At 45.9% G+C, this 14,513-nt stretch overlaps 2 protein-coding genes across 2 annotated transcripts in view; both read right to left on the bottom strand.

Moving 5' to 3' along the window:
• pklr (pyruvate kinase L/R) overlaps positions 1-6,683 on the bottom strand; it is a 9,878-nt gene extending 3,195 nt beyond the window's left edge. Inside the window, exons 1-8 of the mRNA XM_008292235.1 lie at positions 6,545-6,683; positions 5,254-5,345; positions 5,046-5,177; positions 4,077-4,263; positions 3,353-3,626; positions 2,488-2,638; positions 320-472; positions 70-236 (exon numbers count right to left, since the gene is read on the bottom strand). Of these exons, the coding sequence (XP_008290457.1) occupies positions 70-236; positions 320-472; positions 2,488-2,638; positions 3,353-3,626; positions 4,077-4,263; positions 5,046-5,177; positions 5,254-5,345; positions 6,545-6,683 (1,295 nt within the window). The remainder of the gene's footprint in view (positions 1-69; positions 237-319; positions 473-2,487; positions 2,639-3,352; positions 3,627-4,076; positions 4,264-5,045; positions 5,178-5,253; positions 5,346-6,544) is intronic.
• A 2,733-nt stretch (positions 6,684-9,416) lies between these two features.
• The window catches only part of cyp11c1 (cytochrome P450, family 11, subfamily C, polypeptide 1), a 13,153-nt gene continuing 8,056 nt past the window's right edge, over positions 9,417-14,513 (bottom strand). Inside the window, exons 5-7 of the mRNA XM_008292252.1 lie at positions 10,604-10,785; positions 10,314-10,529; positions 9,417-9,644 (exon numbers count right to left, since the gene is read on the bottom strand). Coding sequence (XP_008290474.1) covers positions 9,534-9,644; positions 10,314-10,529; positions 10,604-10,785 — 509 coding nt within the window. The 3' untranslated portion in view covers positions 9,417-9,533. The remainder of the gene's footprint in view (positions 9,645-10,313; positions 10,530-10,603; positions 10,786-14,513) is intronic.

The following is a 14,513-nucleotide window of genomic DNA, read 5'->3' as shown; positions in this document are numbered from 1 at the left end:
TGTGAAGCACAGACATGAAGAAGTAAAGAAGCCTCCTGTTGATGGTGTTTCTCGGGTTGGTCCACTGACCTGCCGCCGTTGGTGAGGACGATTATGGCTCCGGCGCAGCACTTGAAGGACGACTCGACGGCGCCGATGGCCGTGACCTCGGTGGGGTCGGAGGACAGTGGCGTGAGGCGGCGAAGCTCCTCGAAGAGCTGCTGGTGGAAGATGGCTGCTTCTGCCTCCCTGCAGATCTGAAAGAGAGTCGGAGAGCAAGAGAAGGAGGAGGTCATCGGAGGGCGTCTGGTCACACGGAACAGAACAACGAGTCACTCACCGAGTGCATCATGGCCACCGACTCCACAGGAAACAGGCCTTTGGCCGTTTCTCCAGAAAGCATCACGCAGTCGGCGCCGTCCAGCACGGCGTTGGCCACGTCGCTGCTCTCTGCTCTGGTGGGTCGAGGGTGGGCCACCATGCTCTCCAGCATCTACACAGAACACCAACAGGGCTGAGGATCGGACCACAACACTCCCTGGAGAGTAGGACGAGTTATAAAACGTTCTGAGGATGTTCTGCAGAGTTCTACTCATGTTTTAGCTGGACGTTTCCTTGTAGTTCCCAGAATGTTTTTCTTAAAGGAGATAACTAGAGACGTTCTAAAAATGTTTGGTGAGAACACCGTTGGCCTGTTGTGCTCTACCGTTCTCAGAATTGAACACTGCACTGAGAACGTTCTACCTATGTGACACTGTGGAACATTATGGGAACGTCTTATAGATCGCACAATGTGTTCCCTCAACAACATCCTGAACATCGCAGCCAGAACGTTCCACCTTTGTTAACATGTCACGGTGCAAGAACATCTGACATCTCGAAAACATGTTGGTCTGAGAACGTTGTTCCTTTGTTATCATGGAACGTTATGAGAATGTTACAGAGAGGAACGTTCTATAATGTGTTCCCCAAACGAAACCCTCAAAAGATCTTCAGAACGTTGCAGGCAGAACGTTCCACCTCTGTTTATTCACCACACAGCAGTCTATAAAGAACGTTCTGTCATCTCAGGTCACTTCTTGAAAATGGTTTCTGAGTGTTCCACTGAGAACATGGTTCCTTTGTTGTCACGTCTTATAGCAGAACGTTCCGTAATGTGTTCCCTCAGAGAAATGGCAAAATGTTCCACTGTTAACACAACGTTCTAAAACGTTCTGTATAGAAAACAATCTGTCGTCTGAGGCCTCGATAACATCTGGAAAACGCTCTTTGAATGTTGGTTTGAGAACGTTCTTGATTTGTTATGGTGGAACATTGTGAGAATGTTTCATAGAGAACGTTCCAGAATGTGGGCGATCATCAGAAAAGCAAGAATTTTATTGACATATTTTGGATTAAACCCGACAACAAGCAGATAAACACTGAACCTGATGATGTGTGTGACGGCCAGACGCTACAACCTTGTTACCATGGAAACTACACCAGCGCACCACAGACTACAGTATTAAACTGAACTAGTACAGGTACTACAGGTGTCTTACATGCATGTATCATCAGTACAGCTGATTAGTTTTTCCCTCTCCTCAGTCTTTACCATCATTATATTTATGCTGCGCTGACTGAAGCTCTCAGTGACTCTATTAGATGCATGTAAACACACAGAGACGATGGACGGACGTGAATCTTCACCCACAACGTCTCTGAGAGGCTCCACAGCAACCTCCTGATCAATCAATCCATCAGACATAAACCGCCGGGACTCAGCCTGATGGAGCGATGTGGTTTTGGAGGCTGATGGCTTCATGAGTCTGACCGTGGGATCGATACCGAGCAGAGACTTCTGAGTCGATAAGAGGCAGACGGACGGAACATGAGAACGCCGGCAGCAGAGCCTCGGAGGCGGTTCAGAGGGCGAGCCGCGTTCAGGTCTGGAGCTTCAAGGCTGCTGTCGGGATCCACACGGCTGCAGCAGAACCGGGGAACCACATCCAGCGGACCAGTCAGTGCGAGAACGTTATGCGAGTCTGGTTCTAACCCGCCAAAACCCAACAGCTGTTCCCACGACACCGGCTGACTTCACTTTTAAAAAATAAATAAATGTAGGAATATTTTGATTTCCAGAATGTTCCTATGAAGTTGAAATTGTGTTTCATCTCCACATCCAGCAGACGTTGTCAGGAACACAGATTAGGTTCTCATACAAGCTCCAGTCTAGACCTGCAGCTTCAGTCTAGACCTGCAGCTCCGGTCTAGACCTGCAGCTCCGGTCTAGACCTGCAGCTCCTATCTAGACCTGCAGCTTCAGTCTAGACCTGCAGCTTCAGTCTAGACCTGCAGCTCCTATCTAGACCTGCAGCTCCAGTCTAGACCTGCAGCTCCAGTCTAGACCTGCAGCTCCGGTCTAGACCTGCAGCTTCGGTCTAGACCTGCACCTCCAGTCTAGACCTGCACCTCCAGTCTAGACCTGCAGCTCCGGTCTAGACCTCTGGTCATCCTGTGGTCCGTTACCTGCGTGGCACAGATGACCGGTTTGCCGGCGGAGTTGCAGCGTCCGATCATCATCTTCTGGGCGATGAAGACTTTCTCTGCCGGAATCTCGATCCCCAGGTCGCCCCGGGCAACCATCACGCCATCGCTCTCGGCCAGGATCTCCTCGAAGCTGATGGACAGACAGATCAGAGGCAGGAGGAGGAGGATTAGTTAGAGTTGGAGGAAAGAGACGACGCCGTGAAACACATCAGTGGATTGTGTGATTTAAACCCTGAATCATCTAAATCCAGACGTGAGACGAGCAGCAGCAGGAGGAAGGTTAAGTCTGTGAAACGTGATCTTCAGCAGCAGGAGATGAGTGATGGAGGTCTGACACACGGACTCTGAGTGGCCTCAGAGATCCGACATCGGGTCTGTTTCCTGTCGAAGCCTCATCAGGAGACTCTGCTTGGTTCTGCTGCAGAATAAAGAACGTGTTCCTCGACTCACCTCTGACCTCCTGCTGATGACGCGTCACGTTACGGGAACGTTAGAAAACGTTCTGTACGAAAAACAATCTGTCATCTGACACCTCCGTAACATCTGGAAAACATGGTGGATGTTGGTCTGAGAACGTTCCTCTTTTGTTATCACGTAACATTGTGGGAACATTTTACAGATTCCATCAACAACATCCCTAAAACGTCCTCAGAACATTGCAGCCACAACGTTCCACCTCTGTTAACATATTGCAGTACAGGAACGTCTCGTAGAGAACCTTCTGAGATCTAACATCTAGAAGACGTTTTCCAGATGTTACACAGAGAACATCCTTCCATTTTTCAGATTTTCTAATACGTTCCACCAGCAACCTCCCCAGAACGTCCTGAGAACGTGGACTCACTTCTGGACTCCCTGCCGACTCTCCACCTTGCTGATGACCTTGATGCTCCGCCCGTGGGCCCCCAGCGTTCTGCGGACATCCTTGACGTCCTGCGCCGAGCGGATGAAGCTGGCGAACACCATGTCGACGCCCTGGGCGACGCCGAAGCGCAGGTCGGCCTCGTCGCGCTCGCTAACCGCCTTCATGCCCACCAGGTCGCAGCCCGGCAGGTTCACGCCTTTCCGGCTGCAGAGGACGCCGCTGGCCTCCACCACAGCATCCACCCAGTCTGGACCTGCAGAGACCGGATGAGGTTCTGTCAGGACGCCAGCGTCACACAGCAGGTTACCATGACGACACACTCAGTTCTGAACTTTAGGAGTGATGTCATTACTTTCTCTATAGCTAGGTCCAGGGCAAAGTCAGTTTATTATCAATATATGTGTCATATTTCAGCTTCATTTGCCTCATTTCTTTGTCAGCTGTAGTATTTTAGCTTCATGTGTAAACATCCAGTTTTATGCAACATATCTCAGCTTGATGTGTAATATATCATTTACTTTACTTTTCACGACATTACTCCCTTAATGTCACCGCCGGTCTTATTGTTCTTCTAGCTTTCTTTTTGCGTGCTGGTCTTCATTTACAGATCGTACTCACAGCTTTTATCACGTTATGCACATTTGTTTTCTGATCTGTATCTGAATTTCTTCAAGGATGAATAAAGTTTTATCATCTGTCTGACCTATTTCTTTGACTTTGAGAGCGATGAGTCCATCGTCGATGTAGATCCGTCCCCCCTTGCTGAGGGCTTGGGGCAGGCCGGGGTAGTCGACCCAGATCAGCTTCCCGTCCGTCTTGTCTTTGTCGCTTTCTGCCGTCGACACTCGGACGCTGCTGCCTTTCTCCAGCTCCACCTCGTCTTCCACTTTCTGTGGCGGAAAACACAAACAGCCAGAGAGAGGACCATGAAAACAAACGGACATCCCATGAACTCATTAACATCCAGCTGATGGATGGATGGATGGATGGATGGAGCTCCCATTTATGGAGATGGGGTAAGTGTGACACTGGATGTTTGAGTTCAAAAGTTTCAAAATAAAAGAAGAAGAAAACATTTATTTTAAGACCCCACATGCAGCCACATGTGGTTCAGAAATGTCACTCGTTGACTTCTGCCTTATTAATTTGATCAATGTGACAGGTTCTGGATCAATGACATGATGAGAAATAACAGATTTCAGGCTTTTGTCTTTAATAGTTCCTCAGATGTTGTTGTTCAAACAAACTCAGATTAAACGTGATGATAAACCTGCTGAACGTTGGTTGAGGGCAGATTTATCACCGACACTATCTAATATGTCAGTTTGTCTCATATTTGGGTTTTTTATGTCTCACTCGTGTTCTTTTATGTTTCTTTGGGACCGTTTTGTCTCATCTCTGTCATTTTGCTGCTCGTTCTTTCTCATTTTTTGTCTTGTTTTTCACCTAATTTCCTCCTTTTTGTCTCTTTGTGGCCACTTTTCTGTTTCCTGTTTATAGATTTCCACTCAGTTTTAGTTAAACTACTGATCAGATGTTAGAAGCAGCAGATCACACGGAGGAGGTTTCCAGTCATTTGTTCTCCATCCTACGTATTTCCTGCCTCTCTCAGGCTCGACTGCTCGTTGCCGCCCGGTTGGACTGACTGACAGATGAAGTACAACATGTTCACCCCGTTCACTAATCCGGTGCGGATCTCGGGGCCCTTGGTGTCCAGAGCGATGGCGACCGATCGGTAGTACAGCGGGTCAGAGGTCACCGTCTCCACCGCCTCCCGGATGTTTTTGATGGTTTCGCTGTGATACTGAAAGAGACACAATCAATACGTGAGCGAGCGGAGAAACAGCGCAGACGGACGGACGGATGTCGTCTGGACCGACCTCGTGAGAGCCGTGGGAGAAGTTCAGACGAGCGATGTTCATCCCGGCTTTGATCATCTCCTGCAGTTTGGGGATCGATCGAGACGCAGGACCTGAGAGAGAAAAACAAAGACGTTTTACATTCATTTAACCTCAGAGCTCCATCAGCGGGGTTCATGCTTCTGTGCAGCTCTGTGGAACCAGAACCACATGAACCCAGAGACGTCTTCTGTCAGCAGGACTCAGAATGATGGAGACCAGACAGAAGGAACTGGAGGCAGGAGGTGCTTTTTCAAAACAGAGACACAATAAAGCATCAAGAGACATTAAGTTGCTCAGAAAGACCAGAAACATCAGAAAACACCAAAATAAACATCAAATAAAATATTAAATATTAAAAAGCAACAAAAAAAAAACACTGGGAAAAAGAAAAAACTGCAGAAGATCTAATAAAACATTAAATAAAGACAATAAAACTTCAGGAAACACACTAAAACATTTAAAAAGCAACAATAAAAGAGTAGAAAACACAGTAAAGCACTAAAAGGCAGCAGAAAAACATGAAGACATGACAACAGAATGATGGAAAACACGATGAAATATTAAAAACGCCTTAAGAGAAGACAATAACAGGTCAGAAAACACAAAGAAATATTAAAAAGCAAAATTAAAACATTAATAAATGACAGTAAAACATTAAAAAAGACAGTAAACCAGGAGCAAAGCAGGAAGAAGCACCGACAAGACAATAAAACAATACAAAACACAATAAATCATTAAAAAACAAGAGAAAGCAGGAGGAAAGATGACACAACACTGGAGAACACGATAAAACATTTTTAAAAAAGCAACAGAAAGCATTAAGAAAAGACCAGAAAACATTAGAAAAACATTAAAAGCAACAGTAAAGCAGAAGGAAAACACAACAGGACATAAAAAAACATGAAGACAAAGACTTTAAGAAAGCTCACGTACCAGTAGACAACAATAAAAGATTAAAACCAAGAGAAAGCAGGAGGACAGGATCATTAAATCCTTTAGAAGCAACGATCAAACACCAGAACAAACAGTGAAGCTCAGAACTCTTCAGACTGACACCACAGACACTCTTCTTATGTTCTGGACTCTTCCTGGGATCTCATTGGCCAACAACATGCTGGATCTCTCATCTCCTCGCCTCCACCTGCTCCTCTCATTCTGGGAACAATCAACCAGCAGCTGCCAGCTGGACCAGATCTGGAGGATGGTTCCTGTTCATCCGTTTCTGGCCAGAACGGAACCGAGCCAGGATCCGGCAGCGACTCAAACTCACCGATGGTGCAGATGATGCTGGTGTTGCGCGCCGTGATTGGCTCCTGGTCGATGTCCAGCAGACACAGGTGCTCCAGGAAGGTGTCGGCCATGCTGGCGTCCAGCTGCTGCCGCTGGATGAAGGAGTCGGGCAGCGCCATGGCCTCCGAGTATCTCCTGATGAGAGCTGTGGAGACACAGTGGGTTAGCAGGGTTTAATTAGAGAGCGCTAACGAGGAGGAACATGGAGTCGATCTGAGACTCAAACACATCAACAGCTGGCTGGTGTCTAGAACATGGATCAGAACCTCCACCATGACAAACAGCTGGACAGTGACATCCAGGAAACACTGAGATCATATTTAATGTGTTCATCCAGAAACACCTCCGATGCTGCAGTGATGAACCAGAACTGTTTGTTTCCATGATGAACGTGTCATAAGGCAGAAGTGATGGTTTTTATCATTGTACTGGTTTGCAGTGTTTATGATTTTATATTTATTTATGCATGATTTTACTTATTTTAATTTTTTATGCTTTGGGTTTTATTCTGTTTTTATTGTGCTTTATATTTGATGTTTTTATGTGCATGCATGCAACACTGTGTTGACACACTTCTAACCTTAATTGGACTTAATGAGGAGTAATCTGCACCTGTAGTCGAGCTGATGGACAGCATAACCAGCCACTAGGGGAAGGAGAGGAGGACTCACGGCCAATCCGTGGCTGGGGGGAGGGCACAACGGCAGAAACACAGGAAGGAAAGGCCCACAGCAGAGGAAGAGGAGGTGAGCGCGTGGCAGCAGAGACACACCTGTTCTGCAGTGTGGCAGCGATGGAGGAGAGAGAACCATCCGAGACGGACGAGGGGTTTCCTCAGACGGTGCGACCGGGTTCTAAAGACTATCCGCCAACGCCTGTTTCCTCCGGCCTGGGTCCCTAGTTCCGCTAGCGACCCGGGAAAACCGTGAGTAGTTTTATCGATTCATTGGCGGCCTGTATGTGTCCTGAGGTGCTCGCTGAACCGCGCTCGTAATTGTGGACCGAGACTCGCCAGTTGCCGTTTTGTGTCCATAGAGGGCTGGGCCGGAACCAAACAGGTGGACTGTGGTGTGGCTCCAGGACTCCTCAGGAGAAGGTGGACTGCGTGGACGAAGAAGGATTGTTCCAGACTGCTGGGGCCTTGGCTGACTGTGGTTTGGGTGAAGGAAATATTCATTGTTTTATTAAATGCTTTTATTGTGATCCTTTGTCCTGGTAGTTATTTTAAAACTCTGCTTGATTTTAAGAACCTGTTTGAGTCCTAGGCTCTCTCCTAGGTGGCGTTGTCGTTTTTAGTTCTTTTAAAATATTATTATTTTATAATAGTTTTAATTATAAATTCCGGTTGTATTGTTTTTAGTTGTTTTAAAGCCCAACACACGCCCGTAGTTTTTTTTACAAACGTTTGCTCTGTTTGCTGCTGTCACGTCACTAAGCTCCACTGTGGGATTAATAAACTCAGACTTGTTTGATCTTAACCTGAAATATGAGGTTCACTGTTTAATAGTCATCAGACTGTCATCTCCTGATCATCAACACAACAGCAGCTGCAGCTTCTTGTCATTTTATGTTGTGTTCTTGTAGCATTTTGTCCTGTTTTTGTCCCTTTGTGTCATGTGTCATGTTGTGTCTCGTTTATGTCCTTTTGCGGTTCATTTGCTTCGTTTAGTGTCTAATTTGTGTGTCTTTGTCTCTTTTTTGTCCTGTTCNTTGTTATATTATAGGAAGAAAAGTGTTTGGGTTGCCAGGTTGGTCAAACACTGCTGACTGTTTATTTACTTTTTTATTTAAAGATTTTCTTATCAGGCAAAAGTAAACGAATCTCCACTAATCATTAATGCTAATCATTCATTTGAGGAGATAATTATCAATAATAATAAGTGATGCATTAATTATGGTTAAAACAAACTGTCAGGAGACTCACAGCAGCCACAACCTGGCAACCCCAAAGCTGTTTCCCTAATAATGGATAATAAATCATTGACTAAACGTTGATGCAACGTCTAGACAACCTGTGACGCCTTTAGAGGCGGTGAGTTCTGAGAAAGTTGTTCCGTTCCAACGATAACGTGTTCACAGTGTTTCTGCTTCTCTTGTTTCTGTTTTATTGGAAAACACCAAAAATGTCATCGTGCCCCAGAAAACCGACAAACGTTGCGTAAAAGCGAGACTTTGACAGCTGATCCGACACGCCGTGACGCTCTGCAGCAGCAGCTCCGGTTCTGATCCGTGCACGCTCAGGCGTGAACTCGGCTGTAAATCAACAGCCAGAGGACAAACTGACCTTTGTTCTGAGTTCCTGACGCCTGCAGGCCTCCTATCATGCAGAACACACAGCGAGTGTGATACAGTAACGCAGCATTAATGACCAAACGGAGTAAAGGTCAGTTTCACACACGGAGGCCAAAGTGTCACATCTGGATTTAAATCTGCAAGACTCCATTTAGAAGAAGAAACCAGCTGCAGCATTAGTGTCTGGTTCTGGTTTTAGGAGAAAATTCTGTTTAAAAGTCAAAGCAAACAGCAGAAAAAGGAAGAAATGCAGAAAGCTCGATATCTGCAGGAACATCGGTAACAAGCAGCAGCAGAGAGTTCAGGTTTTCTGCTGTAAAGAGAACAAAGAGCAGAAGAGCAGGAAGTGAAGAGAAGCATCGATAAAAGTAAAGTACCGGAAAAGTTCAGGTGTTCAGGAGGGAGTCAGCGACCAACCTGTTGGATGTATGGATCAGGTGAAGACTGAGCAGGAGGAGGGACAAACCTGAAGCATGTACATGAAGCTGTGCGTTTTAGCGCCACCTGATGGACTTGAGTGTTAGTGCTGCTGCTCACAGCTCAGAATGAAGACAACAGGACAGGAGAGGGGAGTTCAGCTTTATTATGACCGACTGCAGGAAGGACAACGCTGAACGGGACGCAGCTCTGCAGGTTAAACGATGGGAGTAAACCGGCCAGACGGTGGCGCTCTTCCCTCACAGCCTGCTGAAGGTGATCCTGGGCGCGACCTCGGGCTGCAGGATGAGGGTCACCGTGGTTTTTAGATCTTCTGAAGACGAAACGCTGAGATGGAAGCTCAGCAGCACCTGGACGGAGAAAAAAACAGTCAAAGCTGACGGCCAGGATCCCAGAGAGTCACGTTAGAGCTGTGAAAGCATTTATAAAACAATGATATTTTTAAGTAATTAGTAAAACTGTGGCTTTACGTTCAAACATCTTAAATCGTTCTTTGTGAAAACACAGGTTTTGGATGTTATTCACAGTTTAAACAGTTTCCTCTTATAGTTAAACTATAAATGGATATTTTTTGTGATTTTAATGGATATTTTCTGTAAACTAACAAAACTGNTCTTCATCTTCCTCCTGCACTAAAACCACTAAAGTCGTCTTCTTCAGTGTCTTCAGGAGCTGAACAGCCTCAGAATCACTTCATCACTTCCTCAGTCTCTCTGTCGTCGTCGCTCTCAGCCTCACTTTGGTCTCGAGGCAAACTCATAAAAATCCATAAATTCGCTGCATCGTTGTTTAAGCCGCAGTGTTCAGAGCGTGTGGACAAAGTAGCGGCTTGTAGTTTGGACATTACGGTAATCATTTTAATGTCATGTAAACTCACGTCACACTGACAAGTTTCCATCAACTCATGAACTTTTTCTTCATCAGATTCCTTCACAGCAGCATGTTAGTGTGTATGTGGGGTTATTTTATGTTTTCCTTGAACAGACACTTGCAGCTAATACTTTGCTGGATGGACCAACGCTCCCCGACAGCCGACCCAATGCAGACGGAGGAACCGTGTTTCTATACCTGAGCACCTCCTTGATGGTTCCTTTGAGCAGCGGCGCCCCCTGCAGGGCCTTCTGAGGATCACCACCGGCCTGCGCCCACGACGTCTGCACCTGCTGCCGCACCTGCTCCTGGACCTCCGGGTTTCGTCCCAGTTCGAACAGAGCGAACTGCAGGGGAACCGCTGTCTGCAGAGGGGACGGGTTTAGAGGCGACACCGAACCAGGGAGGAGCAACGCCTGTAAAAAGCCAACGCACTCACCGTGTCGACGCCTCCGGCCATCAGCTCAGTGACGTTGGCTTTGATCAGCTCCAGAGACAGCTTCCCTTTCTCCATGAGCTGCCCCAGAACCCCGGGGTACGGGCCTCCAGCCGGCCCAGCCGCAGAGCCCCGACCCGGGCAGGACGACAGGCGCTGGTAGCCCCTCTGGATCCTCGCCTCGGCTGCACAGATCGGAGGACGGCGTTTACAACAGCAGTGGTATTGTCTTGTCAAAGTGACAGGATTTTAGCTAATCAGAGATTCGTTTGTGTTCCAGGACCAGACGAGACACCAGATGAGTCATAATATGTGATAAAGGAAAGATTCCTAAACATTCATCACTGACCCGTCTCATTAATCTGAACCGTCCTGTCTTAGGTTTTATAATGTGTATTTCAGTTGTGAGGAAGGTGTTCTGTGTTGTTGGTGTGCAAACTGTGATCCATCCATCATCTCTACACCTTCATCCTCACCAGGGTNGTTGTGTGATTTTGTGTCTTGTTTTTGCCCTTTTTCATTTCATTTCCTTCATTTTGCGTCCTGTTTGTGTAGTTTTCCCTTGTGTGTGTCGTTTTGTGCCCCATTTTATGTCTTGTTTTTGTGCTTTTGCGTCTCATTTCTGTGATGTTGTGTCATTTTATGTCTTTATGTGGCCAGTTTGTGTAGCTTTGTTTCTCCTTTGTGTAGTTCTGAATCCCACTTTTCTTTCCTGTGACATTTTGTTTGTGTCTCTGTGACAGTTTGTCTCTTTTCTGCTGTTTTTTGTGTCATTTTTTTCAGGTTGTGTTTAATGTTCTCTTCACTGGTTTTTGATGTTTTGTGTCTCGTTTGTGTCAAACTTTTTGTCAGTCAGTTTTTACAGCATCACACTCTTCATAGTTTTTCCTGTTTTTGGCTCCAAAAAGCTTCATCTGTGACAGTTTTAAACCGTATTTGGTAAAAACTGAACTCTGCTGTTGGACTTCATGTTTCTCCAGCGTACAGTCGGAGGTTCGTTCACGCTGCAGATGTGACCTGACATTCAGCGTCGCTGCAGGGTCTCAGGATTTACATTCAGCTGTTGGACGAGTCAACAATGTGAAGCTAAACGCTGCTGCTCCACAGATGACATTTTGATAATATAAAGGTTCTTATGGTGACATTTGAAGCAGATGAAAACAGGAGGTTTTCCAGGAGAGGAAGACGCCACGTACAGTTTAATAATATATCATTTAAGTCTCTGTGGGAGAGGAATTGAGGCGAACTGAGACACGATGCTGCTTCAGAGGGAGCTTGTAGTTTTCTAGCTGTTCAGCCTCCGTTCTCCGTCTGCAGCATGCAATTAAAACAACAAAGGAACAGAGGACAACTAGAAATTAACATTAATTCTCTTTTCATACCAACTTGCATTTGACTGAAACACAATATTTCTGTATTTTAAGCTGCAAAAGTGTAATTTCACATCCAGCAGAGCAACATCAGCATTCGTCTGCTTCCAAGTTTCTGTTTATGTGTTGATGAAACTGTGACAGAAATCCTTTCAGAAAACTTTACGATGTGTTTTTATTGGAAAGNCTCTGGTGCATCGGACACCATGAACCGGCCTGAACTCAACACCAGCCTTCCAGCCTTTTCATTCCTCCTGCATCACGTTGTTATAATTAGCTGTGTTTTGAGCCATCATGTATTCTGAACCTGTATTTCTCCACTAAACCTATGTTCCTGTTTTGTCTTCCGAACACAGTGCACCTCCGGTTGGAGCTGTTTAACAGACCAGGAGACAACTGAAACTCTGCTCCATCAGTAGGACTGTTCCTTTAGATACACGCTGTACCAACAACATCCACACATGATGCTTACCACGTTTCTAGAACGTGGACAGAGCGTGGATGAGGTCTGCCTGTCCACGTCATTGATAACTGGCCAATTATACTTGGATGCGTAAGAGTCCACCCTCTGTCCGGAGCAGGCCCAGCACAAGATAAACGTGAATCATTTCCGGACTTCGGGGCTCCTTCTGATAGAGTTCTGTCACTCTGAGCCCAGCGCTGCCTCACTTTACCTGTGACCTGAATGACTTCTGCATCTGTGAACTGAAGATTTCTCCGGTGTGTTCTTGGGCTTCCAACTAAAGAATCGGGAGACAACGTCTTTGTTCTCTCGTTTCCACTCACGTGCATCAGCAGAAGCTGCATCTCGTTCTCGGCGATCCTCCTCCCGACGCACTGCCTCGCCCCGAACCCGAACGCCAGCGACCGAAAAGCGGACCCTCCCGTTCTCCGGCCCTCCTCCCGGCTGCTGCTCCACCGGCTCGGATCGAACCGCAGAGGATCCTCGAACACCTCGGAGCTGCGCCCCATAGGGTAGAGGCAGGCCTGGACCATGGTCTGAGACGGAGACGGAGGTCACATGTAGAACTGAATGAGTTGATGTGAGAGTCTGGTACCAACACTCACCCCAGCAGGGACGTGGTAGTTCTGCAGGACGATGTCTTTGACCGGGTATCGCTGCACGGTGATGCCAACTGGATATAACCTGACGAAACACCAAACAGACGCTTATTACCTCTAACTTGTCTCCATTCTGAACACATGCTCGGGATGAGCGCTGATCGATTCTCGTCTGAGGAACTTGAGGATTTGTCTGCTGATGGAAGCCGGTGCTGTCCAGAGCTCAGGGCGGGAGGCTGTTTCACGCTCGATCGATCTGAAGGAACAGTTTGTTTTTCCTCCATCATGTTTGTGCTCAAGGTTAAAGGAAAGTGTTTGTAGTGAAGCTCACAGCCTCGAATCAGGAGCAGCCGTCACTCTGGAGAGCGTCATGGTCCGGTTCAGTCTGCTTTGTGAGTGTGGGACTGGGCTATTTCCTGGGCAGCCGGTCGCACTTTGATTACCGTGAATCTGTTTGAGGATTTGCACCACTCAGTCAAACACCAGCTGACTCCTGCGTTGTTTATGTGACGTCGTGTTCTGTTGAAGAATGCATCCCGTCCTTGATGCTGATTTAACACCGAAAAGCTCAACTTGGCTCATAAAAAACTACGTATTTAGGAGATTTTATTTTATTTTATTATTTTAGATTAGTTGTAATTTTACACTTTTGCCTCCTCTAAGCATTCAGTTTTAGTTTTGGTTTGACTTTATACGCATTGTAAAGACATATCCACAGCTGAAGTGCGTCTCTATGCAGACGACACCACACTTTATTTAGCTGATGTTTCTCTGAGCCACTTTTCCACACATTAAAATTTGATAGAAGCCTAAAAGTGAACATATAGAACATTTTTAAGATGAAATGTTTAAGTGCAAACGTGAATGAATGAAGTTATTTTCATGGAACTTTCACAACTTATTTTGCAGATATGACAAGATATAGAAACATTGGTCGATGTATAAGTTCTGGTTTCTTTTCTCCAAACATAGCTATGAATATATTTTTCTATTTTCACATCTTTATTGATGTTTCCATATTTTATCTTGTAAGAGATGGTTGAGCAGAAATGATCATAAAATCTTAATAATTTGAGACAAATTTACTTTTCTTTCTCTTAATCACTTGTATACTTCTTTTGTCCTTCTGAAAAATGCAAATTTCATGAAAAGTTTTCCATTTAAGCAGAACACAGTTTGCAAAATGGGACAAAAGGAGCGTAGAGCTGATTCTTTGTGATTTTAACACATAATTACATCCCATCAAAAATAAACTTCAGTCAAGTGGAAAACATTTGTTTTTAGATTTTTATAAGATTACCGTAATCTCCAGACTATGAGGGCACCTGAATATAAGCTCCACCCACTAACTCTAAACAGGAAACCAGGTGTGTTCATATCCAGGCTGCAGGTGTCTCTAAGCTGCAGGTGTCCACGTTGGAACATGAGATATTTACACAGAAAGATGTTTTAACCTTTAATTAAATGCGTAGCGGTAACAT

Source organism: Stegastes partitus, unplaced genomic scaffold (genome assembly GCF_000690725.1).
Source record: "Stegastes partitus isolate 25-593 unplaced genomic scaffold, Stegastes_partitus-1.0.2 Scaffold797, whole genome shotgun sequence".
NCBI lineage: Eukaryota > Metazoa > Chordata > Actinopteri > Pomacentridae > Stegastes > Stegastes partitus.
This window is presented reverse-complemented; position numbering and strand designations above follow the sequence as displayed.